Source organism: Thermobia domestica, chromosome 9, assembly GCF_964235325.1.
Source record: "Thermobia domestica chromosome 9, izTheDome1.hap1.1, whole genome shotgun sequence".
In the NCBI taxonomy this organism is placed as follows: Eukaryota; Metazoa; Arthropoda; class Insecta; order Zygentoma; family Lepismatidae; genus Thermobia; species Thermobia domestica.
Genome location: NC_137462.1, coordinates 51,754,588 through 51,769,776, shown reverse-complemented (window position 1 = coordinate 51,769,776; position 15,189 = coordinate 51,754,588). Strand labels below are relative to the sequence as shown.

Sequence of the window (15,189 nt, the reverse complement as noted above, 5' to 3'; positions counted from 1 at the left end):
AACAATGGGAAATAGAATTTCCAACACTAGGCGTATGGTGAAGTCCTTTTCGTTTTATTCTACGAACACAACTTTTCAAAGCGATTATGCTTTTCGCTGATATGACAAATATTGAACTGTTTACATGTGTTCGCTCACGAAAACAATTGATGCACTAAAAGAATTCTATGAATAATCAATAGAGGTCGATACTTCGCTCCAAATTTGCAATTATTGTACATCTAGTTATAACAATATTTTGTGAACACTTAATAATCTGAACTTACTTCATAAATCTGAACTTAATTTATAATCTCTTCAATATTGGTGCATTTACAAGACTCAAATGCTTCTTGTTATATTTCCTATGCGCTTTCTTCCCGCCAAGTTATGCTACCAATTCCACCCCTTCACATAACAATGGGAAGGACATTGGTTCGATGTGAGGTCATGTAAGTTTGCGATAGACAACATTGTCTCTATTCATGGGATTTCTTCAGATCTCCCGTTTCCTTTCTCTACCTCATTTCACCAATTATTTCATATCATACACTTTAATTAATAGTTCGTCCCCTTTGGCCCAAAGGACATATGTTTGGGATATTAAAGATTTAATTTTTGAAGTGTTTCAGTGGGAATCAGGAGTTTTCGCTGGAATTATTAAACAAAAATACATTCTTCCATGAAGAATTATATAAGTGCATCCAACGAAGTGGTTCACATTAGCTTTGCCATCCTAAACAATTTAAACTAGATATTCAAATCATTGAACAAAGCAACGTTTATTTTAAAAATAATAACTGTCTAACAGTTTCGCCAACTAACTAAACATATTCTGCCTTATGAAGAGTCGTTTTTAAGTATGATTAGCATCATACTAAAGGCCTGACTACTTCAGGAAACGTATGTTAGGCGAACTCTTTAGTATGGCACTACTCAAGCGTCAGAACGACTCTGCATAAGACCGATTGAGTTCATCAGACACTGTAAAAACAAGAGGGAGTTGCATCTAAATATAACAGGATACCAGACACTGATTCTGAACGCTGATTGGCTGGCCAGAACGGACTCAGCCAATCATACTAAAAGTTGACAAAATTGAAATTAAAACCATAAATCCCGACCCCTCCGTGATCCGGTAGAAAACTAAGCTACAAATTAAGTCTTTCCAATATCTTTCCCCACCGTTCGTCAATTTTAAATCCTGCATTCCAAGTCGAAAACAGGTTTGCTCTTTTCCAATGAACATGGCCTCCTTCCTTAAACCTTTTACAGAATTTTATATTTAGATGCAACTCCCAAGGGCGCCGATTTCTCTGTAAATTGGGGGGGGGCATTCAGATGCAGAAGGTATATATATATGCAGACTTTAAGACAAATTGCACTCAAATTATACCAAATATTGTATATTCATAAATACAATAAGGGGGCCCACATGAGCTTTGGCGGGTCCGGGCCCCTCGGCCCCCCGGTATCGGCGCCCTTGGTAACTCCCTCTTGTTTTTACAGTGTTTGATGAAGCCAGTATGTTCAGTTAGTTGCCGAAAATGTTACATAGCTATTATTTTTAAAACAAACGTTCGTTTATTCAGTGATTTGTATTTCTAGTTACAGCGCATTTGATTTTCTTTTATAGAGACAAATAGAATACCACTGCAGAGATTTAGTGAGCATTTCAATATTCAAGTTATTAGTTACTCTTTCTTTAAGTAATACAAAATACATCAATAGGTGGCAGTGGTGTAACAATTTTACAGCATTTCACTTGTGCTTACTTCTCTCGTACTGATTAAATATTTTACGTAAGAGCAGCAAATTATTTTCTTAAGTTACTAAATCTTCAAGGACTCTGTTTTTGTGTTCAGCTTTACGTACTGGATATTACTAAAGATACAAATACGTGACTGGGAAAACATCTCCTAACATACTAAAATTAATTTACTTGTAAATAACTGTATAATACAACTTACTCAGTGGAAACATCTACCGGAGGCAAAGCCACAGTGAATTCAAAATTCCTGTTAATCAAATATGTTCCCTGGTATTTCCTTCTTATTTTTCTTTCCAAATCTCTACACATCCAAGTCGCTGTTACAGTGAAGAGTGTTTCCGATGATTTCAGAATTCTTCCCGACAGCACAAATGGAATTCGAGCAACTTTTCTATACAGGTTTACTGCTTGGGATATCTGCAATTATACAAAAAGAATTAGAATCATAAGATACCACGAAAAGGTTAACTAATATCGCTCAATTCTTAGGCTAGAACGGGATACCGGCGGAAATCGCACACCCAGATTGTCGAAATGAGGGCTAAATTGCAGCTTGCGGACCAGATCCGGTTCGAGAGTAAGTTTCATTCATTTCACAAATTAAAATAAAAATGTATATACAGTAGGCTTCCGTTAGCCCGGCATCCAACATGTAGCCCGGCTAAGCAAGTCAAATTAGACAATCATACTGGCAAACGGAATCGAAAGAGTTTGGCGTGCTTCCGAACTAAACGGAACTGTACAGTGCAGAAATTCTCTATCAGTATGTATTCATTAAAATAAAGAATTAAAATTTTAGTTTTAGTTATATTTGAGTTAAAATTATTATTCTATTGTTTCTGGTAAACATTTGGTGTCAAAAATCACTTCATAGCTGTTTTCAGTCTACGACTTAAATGTTTAGCAATCGCGTGAAGTACTGCCCGATAGTCCGGTCTTTTTGGCCATCTGCCATTGGCCAATTCACGAAACTGCGGGATTATCAGAAGTTTACTGTAATTTGTTACTATTATTTAGGCCTATTTTCTTCTTAACTTCATGTCTAAGAGAAAGAGTGAAGCTGGCCTTCATAATATACCTCAATCAAGGCTTAACTTTTAACAGGAATAATTTAACGTTTTTGTCTATTTTCTATTCTCTTTAACGTTTTTGTTATCAAGCTCATTCTTAAGCATCAATCAACACTGTTGATACCAGACTGATTTTTTTAAAAAGAAAAGTCCAGAGTTTATATAATTAGTTTCATGTGTTTATAGCCTAGGTCCTAATAAGCTTCGACACATGAAACAGACTAAACTTCTAAAATAGAAGCACTGGAAAGTAAGTTCAATGAAAGTGATCCTTTTTTTACAAACTTTCATCCGCTTAGGTGTCGTTTGTGCATTTCAGAGAATATATAGTTAGTGTCGGTAGATTTATTAATTTCTTTTATTACAGATGTCAGATAATCATATTTATGAGTATGGTGGGGAGTGAGTAAGGTACTATTGTCTCATTTTGTATTATTGCATCTTCATACTCTATGTTCTGTTGGCCTAATTTTATCCCACCCTAATATAAATTAACTAATTCGCACTCTGGATGGAGGTGTGGAATGCGGCTCAATCTCTCCTTTATTTTTAGCGATATCTAAATTAATTCTGCTGACACGCAATCTGTTTCATGTCTGATTTCGTATGTTTTATAGATTTTTTAAATAGTTTTTCACACACGCACAAAACTAAATTGTACACTCACGTTCAAAATACTTACTTTTCAGAAGTTCTATCTTCAACACTGCACAAAATGTCAGCGTTAGTTATATTGTGTAAGCTCTTTCTCTAGTATATGCATCAAAATTTACTATCGGTGGATGTTAATAGGGATCATTGAAGAAGAAAATGGGTATTTTTTGTTTTACTTTACTGAACTCGTGCATAGCCGAATTGTTAGCACGCATAGCTTCTGCGTGTTTGGTCACTGGTTGTATACGACAGAGAATACTACTGTGGTACTACTAAATTATTCGGATGTTGGCCCAGAAACATGAGGCAATTGGAGAGCTTCCTGAATTAAGAGGTGGCAAACGCCGGTCGAAAAAGCCAGAAATAATGACAACTGGGAGCCGATGAGCTCACTACGCATTACCCAGGTGAACACATCCCTTCTGGCCGACTATAGGCTTTAATCAGCTATATTGCAAGAGCGTTTAGTTTACTATTACTAAATACTAAACCATAAAGACCTCTAGCCGACAACATGACTCATATTTCTAACGGTAATCCGTGGTCACTGCATCAGCTATCAAAGCCAAATTTCTAACTTAATATCAGTACATGAAACACCACAGAATGCTTGCTGTGGACCAACATGAACACACACACACATACACACCTCATTGACAATTTGCCGCCATCGATGGCGGAGCGGCCAGGCCGCCAACACAAGCGGGGTCAAGGTGGGATGAGGGCGTTGCCCGCTTATGCCGTTTTGCAGCTATTTCGCGGGGCGACCCGTCAGTGACGATAACAGCTTTGCCGCTAAAGAGCCTGATTGGAGAAATCGTCGTCTGGTCCCGCTACCTGTATGATCGGTTCGCGTTCTTCATTTGTTACATGGTGATGCAGTGAAGAGAGTTTACACGTAAAGTGGAAGACGTTTTGTGAGTGATAAAAATTGCATACAGTATACCGTATGCTTTTCAGCGTTGCCAGACTGACAGCTCGGAATTATTCCAAAACCTGATCGAAATTATGCTAGATTCGGTCAAATTATGCTAGATCCTCATAATTACTAGTTCAGGAGCTTTAAAAGATAGAAAAAAAAAAAAAAAACGAAGTTCAGACACGATAACGTAACTTAAAATACGCAGAGCGCAAGAATGCGTGGATATAACTCAATAGTTCAACTAAACTCCAAAGCTTTAACTCAACTAAACTAGTGCAGTTGTTGCCAGACTCAATGGCGTATATATCGTATAAATGAATGCAAAGTGTTTGTTTACATATTTTGAAAGAAAATTACCTAGTAGCATAAGCGGAGTTGGGAATTGTCTGCTGGGGGGGGGGGGGCAAATTTTTGGTCGGTCTCGGACCCTTCATTTCAGGAATAAAGATGGTCATGAAGTCAGAAATAAAGATGGTGAAGTTGTCAAAAAGTTGGGGGGAGAATGGCCCCCATAGCTCCGACCATGCCTCGCAGTTAAAGGATTAGAAAACCCTGGGTGGAGCTACAAAAAAAAAAAAAAAAAAAAAAAAGGCCAAAGCCGTTTTTAACTTACTTCGGAAAATAAGATTGTCTGTATGGTTTACCGACTATATGAATCGATGGAAGAGGGTACTTTTCTGCCGTTCTTTTTCTTCCCACGACCAACTTCTGTCTCATCTTCAGGTATTACGGCTTTTTGATAAACTTGCTGAAATTATGCTAGATTTGGGCAGGATGCTAAAACCAAGATGCTAGATCCTAAAGAAATGCAAATTATGCTAGATCTAGCATCATTATGCTAGATCTGGCAACGCTGATGCTTTTACAAGTGAACAATAGTCTGGCAACTGTACTAAGTTGCTGGTTAAGCGAAATTGACAAGAACATGATGTTAAAGTGGGCCCTGGTGGTTAAGACGATGAATAAAGTAAATGTTATATTGTGTTCCTTCACTGCTTTCTTCCCAATGACTATAGTTAGCGTAACACATGTATTGCTGTGTGTTAAGGGGCCTCATAAACCAAATTAAAATACCGTTAATTGTATCATGTTTCTGTAATCAAACAAAAAATAATCGAAAAATTGCTTTGTAGGAACAGTAGTCTGCATGAGATACAGTTATCACGAGTCGGCTAACTGCTTTTGTTAAGCAGAAATTTGTGGAATTCCCATTAATGAAAGCAGTTAGAGGACTCGTGATAACTGTCTTATGCACACTACTGTTCCCACAAAGCAATTTTTCGATTATTTTTTTCAATTTGATTACAGTAAAACTGTAATATTTAGCGGTACTTTAATTTAGTTCCTCCGAAACCTGGTTCTTGAGACCCACGCATTTATTTATCCGGCTGCCTGCGTACGGATTTGATGTCTTAAAAACCACAAATCGCTGACCAACCCGCGTGCGACATTTTGGCAGTAGCAGACACGTTACCGCTAAGCGGGCCGCCGCACAGTGGAGTATTTGACCCTAAAACCCGGACAAAAGTCGAAAAAGTAAAATTTGAATAATACATGAAATAAAGTTTATTTCTTGTTCTTCGATAACTGGTGGATCTTGTAAACACAAATCCCATTATTTAGATATGAAATGAACGTAAATAATAATTGCTGAAGTAACTCAATTTTTCTGGCCAAGCGAATTTAAATTAGTGTGGTCGCGAGTACAGTTTTTGAGGTATTAATTTTAGTAATTGTATTAAAGTCATTATCAACAAAAACTATTATTTTTAAGGGCATTGATAGAAGTTTTAATTTTATGATATGTGAACATTTTAGCTCTAAATCTTGGTGGTTAAATATGTAATGAAATGTCAAAAGCTTTTTGCAAGAAAAAAATATAAAGTTTACAAGTTAAGAAGTGTTTTTGTTTAAGTTCTGATTCTGGTTGATCAATGATTCCTTTTGCATTTGAAAGTTCAATCTTTTCTTAACTTAGTCCACGAACAAAATTTTGTCCGAAATTACCCCATGAAAATTTAAAAATATTTATATAATATCTAATTTGGTTTTTACGTGAATTCAGAAGGTCTTACAACAGTTCCCTGACATAAACATGTGAGTTTAATCTTTAGTTGATAGAGTTTATACAGAAAAGTAGAATTAAGCTTTTCAAGTAGCGTTTCATACAATTAATTCTATAATGAATGAAATTTACTGAAACTTCTAACTTCATAAACTGCACCATGAATTATGAAGCATGAAATTTGTTGTCTGTCCTTCATACAAGGATCAGGTTTTTCGAACCAATATTACACTTGGCCACCAAAATCCCTATTAAATAATGGGAAGGGAAATCAGAAGAAGAAAAAATCACAGTTAAAGAGACGAAGAAAATAAATTCAAATCAGTTTCAGAGAAGAGATGGGTTTGTTAGTGGACGTCCCTAAGCAAGGCCATGGCAATACAAACGATGAGAATACTTCAAGGAGGTATTTTTGCTTACCACGAAACTGCTGCCTGAATAACTGGTGTGGATTTAAACTCGATAAAAAAATCAAGATTATTCTGTAGGCAATTTCTAGTAGCCATGAAATAAACGTGGAGAAATTTAAGAACTTCGCTAATACCACTGCAGAACTTTATGTGAAACTATATAATTAGTATCCGATGACTCCAGTCCTACATAAAGTTTTAATTCATGGCCCAGCAATCATAAAACATGCTATTTTGCCTGATGAGCAACTTTGGGAGGAGGCAGCTGAGGCTAGAAACAAACATTTTCGAATTAGAGGACTCAGTTCAACAATAATAGCAGCCGTCTTTAATAAGCGACATCCTACGGTAATTGCGTTCTCCAGCCAAAAGGATAATTTTGATCGTTTCTTCTCGAATTAACATCCCATCCTACCTACAAGAAAAAAATAGAGACAGTCAGTTTCCGTCCATACAATGCTCCACACATAACACAATTTAAGTCTTAATGATAACATAACCTATCCTAAATTCATTTCCAACTCTAAAACGATGCAGATTTTGGAAAAATAACTTTACCGTTACATTTCTCTTCGAACGGGGATGTTTTTAATATGTCACATGACCATAGTGCTATTTAAATAAATAAGTTGATTACAATATGGCGGCCATCAAGATGGCGGACAACCTTAACCACGTCATAATGTTTCTCTCTACCATCAACATTGATCCCAATTGACTTCGGATCTACTGCGTTTACAGTTACTCAAATATTTAACCCGGTCCAGACTTTTGCCCACACCCTGTACAGTATATCTAAAAAAGTGTATTGCTCTTTCTATTTTATGTTTATGTTACTTTTAAACCATTATTTGACGTAGCAAATGTTAGTTAATAGCAAAACTAAGAATTTTCTCTTAAAATGTTCCAAAGTATTTACCATAGCCAATTTAAAGTAATAAAAAAATCATACACAAGATAGGTAGAATATAATTTTCCTGATTTTCCTGACTGTTCAAAACTGCAGGACCAGGTTTTGGGTATAAAGTATCTTTAAAACTGTAAGTAAATACAAATTAATTTAATTTAATCGATTATTTTATGATAATAAATGGTAAATAATTTTATCCGGGTTTCAAGACTAAATACTCCACTGTGCGCCGTCATTGGCGGGCCGCTCTTGGTAGCTAGTATATATATATATATATATATATATATATATATATATATATATATATATATATATATATATATATATATATATATATATATATATATATGTGTGTGTGTGTGTGTGCCTTCTTCATCATGTCAATTCTTAAACCCCTACGGCAATTCCCTTGCTACGTCACTGGCGAATATACGCAGTTAAGTTTTACAAAAGAGGTCCAGTCCAACCTAAGCTTCCCTACCTTACCCCAACTTAAGAGTCCCTCGTGGCTAATGGTTAGTGTTCGTGCCTGAGGCGCGGGAGATTACAGTTTGGTCCTAGTGTCGATTCCGAGTTGGGTGGGTGCTTATGCGGTTTGAATCCCACGTTAACCAGTAGGATCATTTCTCATGTAGCTTCGATACTGAAATTGACACTAAGCTCCAAATTTATTAATCAATCTATTTACTCTAACTTAACCTGCATTTTATATCATTATTGTGTTGGCCAGAGCGATTTGTTTCGTAACACACCTGGAACATGAGTAGGGATAAGCATGAGTCGAGTTTGATAAATGGCTCGCTCGTTCACCTCGTTTTAATTCGTTTTGAAATTATGGCCTGATTAGACTGGAAAGCAAAAGCCATGAGAAATGTAAGCAGAAATGTGGAATACTTTTAATGTTGCACATGAGTGAGGACACTGCTTGCATCTCGCCCCGTCTTGATAACTAGACGACAATAGATTTTTATAACGAGACAGTCTCTACCAAGGGGTAGAGGGCAGGTACAAAATACAATTTAATTATATTTATTGATGGCAAACTGACATCTATGTCTGATGCTCTTAAAAAGAAATGATGTGGAAAGTAGCAGGCAGGGCCATTTGCGCAGAACAAGATATGTGGTATCATGTGGCCATGTGTGCACAACAAGATAAACAACTCTTGGAACATATACTACAATTGCCACATTTGCTGAATGTTTCAATGTGTAGGTGACTTGTATTGCACTTACAAAGTTTGGTTTGGTTCGGCATCTTTTTGTTAGCATTGCAGTACTTTCTCCTGATTTCATTAATTTGACATAGGATAAAAAGACAGCACGCTGTTTTCATCTACTGGGCGATATCGGGATGGTACCTATATTAAAATAGCCCTGACCTGGCAGCTAACTTCCCCTATCTCTTTCCAAAGCCATAAGCCAAGATGCCAGTTTGCTGTAATTAAATTTAATTCAATTCCGTTTTGTACCTGTTCCCTCGCCCTTGATGATGACGTCAGCGCTGTAGAGAGTGAATATTGAATTTGCCTGTGATCCTTCATATGTTCGTCTCTTCCATTCTCCTTGGCCCAGAGTAATTAAAACTGCATACAGGCTTTGGCTCGTTTTAGCTATGTGACGTAAAGTAATCATAAAAGTAAAATTCGCATCTGTTGTAAATTCATGTTTTAATTAAATTTCCAAATACAGATTATCAAAACTTACAGTTCCAGGGTGGTCAATTAATCTTGAGGGAGGGTTCACTCCGTGACTAAGTCTGGCGACGAGTCTGATGCTCCCCCGGAATATAAACCCGGTACTTCGTGAACGATGTTCTTGCCTCCTAGACTTAACGATTACCGAAGTCGGCAGTCAACTAGAGTTAAGTATAAAGATATAAACCGCCTATCTTTCATGTTTATACACGGTGTTTAATAATAATAATAATAATAATAATAATAATAATAATAATAATAATAATAATAATAATAATAATAATAATAATAATAATAATAATAATAATAATAATAACTTGCAGTAGTAGTAGTATCATTGATGATAATTATACTGTCTATGTAGGATACTTGAAAAGAGTACTTGAAACTACTCAGAGGATTTAGCTAGATTTAGCTCGACTTGACTCGAATTCTAGTCGAGTTGGAGGAAGTTTTTCGAGTCCAGTTCCCGACTCGAACTCAAAGATGTCTTTTTCGAGTCGAGTTTCTAGGGAAGCTCGCTCATACCCATCTCTAAAGATGAGAACGTAAGAATGTGAAGCCAGGTGGGTAGCGCAGAAGGTTAGGGAGTTGAAGACCTAAAGGTGGGAGCTATTTTAGGCTGTTGAGACTCAAATTGGAGTTAATTTTCCTAAGCAGTTGGCTCGAGTGCATATTTCTCTTATGAAAGTTTACGTGTAAATGACACCGATAATACTTATGTCATTTCTGTCTTATTGCTTCATCATACATGTGACCTAATATGCTGCAAATCGCGCGGATGGATATGAAATAGGTGAAAGCAATCTTTAAAATTTGCAAATTTGTAGGCATTGTTAAAAAAAAAAAAAAAAAAACAATATATAAAAGTTACCATACATCAGCATTTATGAGGACATATTCGTATTTGACAGAAGAAATTTCCATCAGCATACATTTTCAAAAAATCCCTGAGTTGTCCGCATTTACTAAGCTACAGTGTATTTTCAGTTCAATCCCAGACATTTCATATATAAAGATATATTTGGCTATTTGTATTCCAAAAAGGAATTGCTAAAAAAGATAAGATTTTCCGAAAACGATAAGTGAGCAAGATGAACATGATGATATATGAGTAGTCTTGTTTAATCATGTTTTATGCATTTAAATACATTTTTCATTAACTTTTGAAAGCAAACTTAAACGTAAGAGATAAAATGTAATATTCTGGTGTCGAAAAATATGTTTATATGTCAATTATCCCAATGGAAGTGTGTTTGAATTTTAACATTTCAGAACACAGTATAGTAACCCTATATAAGAGTCAAAGTTAAATATTCAATTATCCAAATCAGATCGTCGCATAGGGTAAAACGGTGCATCTATGAAATACATAAACTGCAACTGTAAGACTACGTTGTCAATTAATACTGAAGCAAAATATGTTTTCCGATTATGTTTTGAGAGAAACCCAGGTAGATATACCCATTAAGAATAGTCTGTGATAAAAATGGAAATTATACGATTAAAATGAGTGAGTGCATATGAAAGAGAATTGTGTAGGATACTAAATTCCACTGTCGGAAGAATTTTTCACAACGTAGGAAACCTGAATTTCATGTTTACAAGTGTAATGTTACATCTGTGAAACCATTAGAAGAGCTACATACTAAGGCTAAAATGAAACAGTATACATCAAAGATAACTCTGTAACATAGTAATTTCCATTTATGGAATTTTTCTGCACGATGTAGGAAACCTATATTTCTTGTTTACAAGTATAAAGTTACAAGTCTGAAACCATTACAAATGCACTAACCCATACGATTTTAACCTGCATATGAAGTATTTCTTGCACTATCCTCGTTTATGTACATACTCTCCATCGCTGACGCGCCTGTGCGTCTCCTTCTCTGCTTTACTCTTGGCCTGACTCGGTTAGATAGCAGCCTCGCTTTTAGTGGCCACTCAGCGCAAGCTGTTTAGCAGATTCTGCAAGTCGTTTTTATGGCATACGTTTGGACGCGCATATCCGTAAAGCTAAGTTTTCGTAAAGTGAAATTGCACATATGAATGCAACTCCTGCCCTAACAAGGGAACCTTCCGAAAATGATAGTTGCAGGGAAAGATGTGACCTATGCCAATTGAAAGAGCTGTAACAGAGATGTTCATTCCCAAAAAATTAGCTGCCCATAGCAATATGTTCAAGAAATATAAGGGGTAGAAGTTCTGGAAAAAGCAAGGTTGAACAAGGGGGGGAAAGTGCAAATTCCGCAAAAAAAAAAAAAAAAAAAAAAAAAGGGCACGGCAAAATACAATGCTGACAAGTGATGTATAGAAAGAGACTCGCCACAATGAGGAACAAATGAAGGCCACCAGTGGGGTTAACAGTGTTGCCAACTCCAATGAAAAGTACATACTTTGCAAAGAGCACTATAGGAAGTGAGTGCAATATTCAGTGTCAATCTGTAATGTAGAACATAAGATATCACGTGTATAATCAGTGGTACAATCTAACAAAAGAAAATAGAAAAAACAGAAGTACGAAAAATACAGAAAAGACGGAGTTGGCCATAATGCACCACATTTGATCACGAGCTGTGCATATTAGAATGAACAAAACAAGAAGCACCAACTATGCAGGAAACCGACGTACCTAGAGTCAAAAAGAAAAACGAGTTCCAAAGTTGGCAACACTGGCCATGAGCATCCAGACAAGTCTAATATAGTTAGGACACTCGCTTCACAAAAAGAAAATTCCGGCAACAGGCACCACTCGGAATGCATCAATGCTAGAGTGATTGAGGCAATGTCAATTCGGGGAACATGAAATGGTTGGGTTGAGCCAACAACCAATAATAGAAGTAGTGAACATTATGTCATGGTTGGGTCGTATATGGGAATATATAGGGTGTTCCACCAAGCTTTGTGACCTGAAAGATTTGCGAAACGAACAAAAATGTGACGGATCCAGTTGTGCAGGAATGTACCAATGTCAGGGGATGATAAAATTCTGTGAGAAGCAAGTGCCCCCAGGATCCCCATCATAGGACCCCAGGAGCCAACTTCAAACTTTCAAATGGCAACAGAGACCGAGTGGTACCTCTTTCGATAGATCCTAGAATGTTCAACAACACCTATAGGAAATAGTTGCTATATGAAGCATGGTTTTCAAAATGGCCGCAACTAATATATGTTGTGTCTTAACATGGCATCAAACATTGTGATCTCAAATTGCTGCGAATCGAAAAGAGATGTTGCAAATCCAATTGCAAAGGAATGTACTCATGTCGAGGGCCAAGAAAACTTTGTAAGAAGCAAGTCCCCCAGGGCCCCCATCATAAAGCTCGAGGTGTCAACCGCAACATTTCAAATGAGAACAGGGGGCGGATTATATTTCTCTGGATAGATGCAACACCGCCTATAAGAAACATTTGCTATATAAAGCACGGGTTTCAAAATGGCCGCCAAAAATGCACGTTTTTCTTGTCACCGAGCAGATATTTTTGGCGGCCATTTTGAAATCCCATATAGTAAATATTTCTGATATGCGTTGTTGCACATTCCAAGATTTATCGAAAGAAATATAACTCGACCGATGGTACTATTTGAAATTTTGAAGTTGGCCCCTGGGACCCTATGATGGGGGACTTGGGGGCACTTGCGTCTCACAGAAGTTTGTCGCTCGCTGACATGGGTACATTCCGGCACAACTGGATGTGTCACATTTTTTTCGCTTTGAAACTATTTCAGTCGCAGAGTTAGGTGGGACACTCTGGGTATATCATATAGGCGGCGATAGTACTGCAGACAGCAGCACACAGCAGATCAAGCCTTTTATTATGTTTCGGTTTCTACAGGTGTGGATATGTGATAAAAAGACCACCAAAGGTTCCGACACCTCTAGAGTACTGTTTCGAGACATTCACAGGCGATCATTATACCATGTGTGACGGATTGGCAGTATTCCGCTGTGCTCACTGCAAATTTATCTTCTGTTTGGACCATTGTCTCATCGAACAGTTGTACGTACAATGTTGACGAGCATGTACAAATGATGCGAAGGCTAATGTCTGTTGCCGGAATTTTCTTTTTGTGAAGCGAGTGGCCTAACAATATTAGAATTGTCTGGATTTTCATGGCCAGTGTTGCCAACTTTGGAATTCGTTTTTCTTTTTGACTCTAGGTACGTCGGTTTCCTGCGCAGTTGGTGCTTCTTGTTTTGTTCATTCTAATATACACAGCTCGTGATCAAATATGGCGCATTATGACCAACTTCGTCTTTTCTATATTTTTCGTACTTCTGTTTTTTCTATTTTCTTTTGTTAGATTGTACCACTGATTATGCACGTCATATTTTATATTCTACATTACAGGTTGACACTGAATATTGCACTCACTTCCTATAGTGCTCTTTGCAAAGTATGTACTTTTCATTGCAGTTGGCAACACTGTTAACCCCACTGGTGGCCTTCATTTGTTCCCTATTATGACAAGTCTCTTTCTGTACATCACTTGTCAGCATTGTATTTTGCCGTGCCCTTCTTTTTTGCGGAATTTGCACTTTTTCCCCCTTGTCCAATCTTGCTGTTTCCCGAACTTCCACCCCTTATATTTCTTGAACCTATTGCTATGGGCAGCTAATTTTTTGGGAATGAACATCTCTGTTACAGCTCTTTCAATTGGCATAGGTCACATCTTTCCCTGCAACTATCATTTTCGGAAGGTTCCCTTGTAAGAAACAATATCGAAGGCACTACGAGTGAACCTTAAAGAAATAATTGCATATAATAGAATAGAAAGTAATCATTTCCCGGGCACATCAGTTTACGCGTGCTATCAATCTGTACATAATTAATGGGCATGCACCAACTGAAAATTATCCCGAACGTCTTCGGGAATCATTTAGAGCAAGAAATGTAAGAAAAATGCTTTCTAAATTTGACGGGCTAATCCACACCGAAATCCAAACTTACGTGCTTGATTTCCATGCTTTGTTTCAATTTCACTTACATAGTAAGAAGCATTACTGAGTAACGTACTCAGAAAGATACACGAAAAATATCACATATGTGAAGTTTCAATCGTTTCTCGTTCTTCATTTTATTAGATCAAGTTCATTCTATCCCACTGATTTAAAGCAAGGACAAAAAGGCATGTTGAAACACGTTCGAAAACAGTTATGAAGCTAAACGTGCTGATGCTAAATTAGAATATTATACATAAAATATGCACATAAATTCAAATACTGTGAAATTTTTTCTCCTCCTTAACCTCAATTAAGGTTTCATATCTTCAGGTACAGACCTAGGTACCAGTCACCAATACTACACTTCCCAAGTGTAACACTTCCCAAGTTGATAAAATTTGGCAGGTAGATATTACACATAAAATAAACGAATACGTGTTTTTTTTATTTTCTGCGGAGAAACGGTTTTAGTGGGCAAAAGCCCCTACCCAAAATTTTGAAAGTTAACGCCCGAAAGGCAAAAACAAGTGGACCGAAGTTAACGAAATTGTGCACAGATATTGTAGACGTAAAATGAGGGAATATGTGTTTCGTACTTTCCTGGAAAAAACTATTAGCTGGGGCATGGACCCTTCCAAACCTTTGATCACGAAATAACAAAAGTACTAGTAACAGTAGGCCCCGATATCAGATGTGTGTACAGAACATGAAGAATTACAACGAAACTGTGTATGAACAATACGCAAAAAGATAAAACGAATACG

General features: G+C 36.9%; 1 protein-coding gene across 2 annotated transcripts in view; it reads right to left on the bottom strand.

The window, feature by feature from the left end:
- The window catches only part of LOC145693999 (acylamino-acid-releasing enzyme-like), an 86,137-nt gene extending 71,418 nt beyond the window's left edge, over positions 1–14,719 (bottom strand). The window contains exons 1-2 of one of the 2 annotated variants that reach the window (XM_081770143.1): positions 14,433–14,719; positions 1,950–2,167 (exon numbers count right to left, since the gene is read on the bottom strand). In XM_081770143.1, the coding sequence (XP_081626269.1) occupies positions 1,950–2,167; positions 14,433–14,447 (233 nt within the window). In that variant the 5' untranslated portion in view covers positions 14,448–14,719. The remainder of the gene's footprint in view (positions 1–1,949; positions 2,168–14,432) is intronic. The other variant, XM_081770144.1, reaches the window with a different exon arrangement.
- Positions 14,720–15,189: the final 470 nt, after the last annotated feature.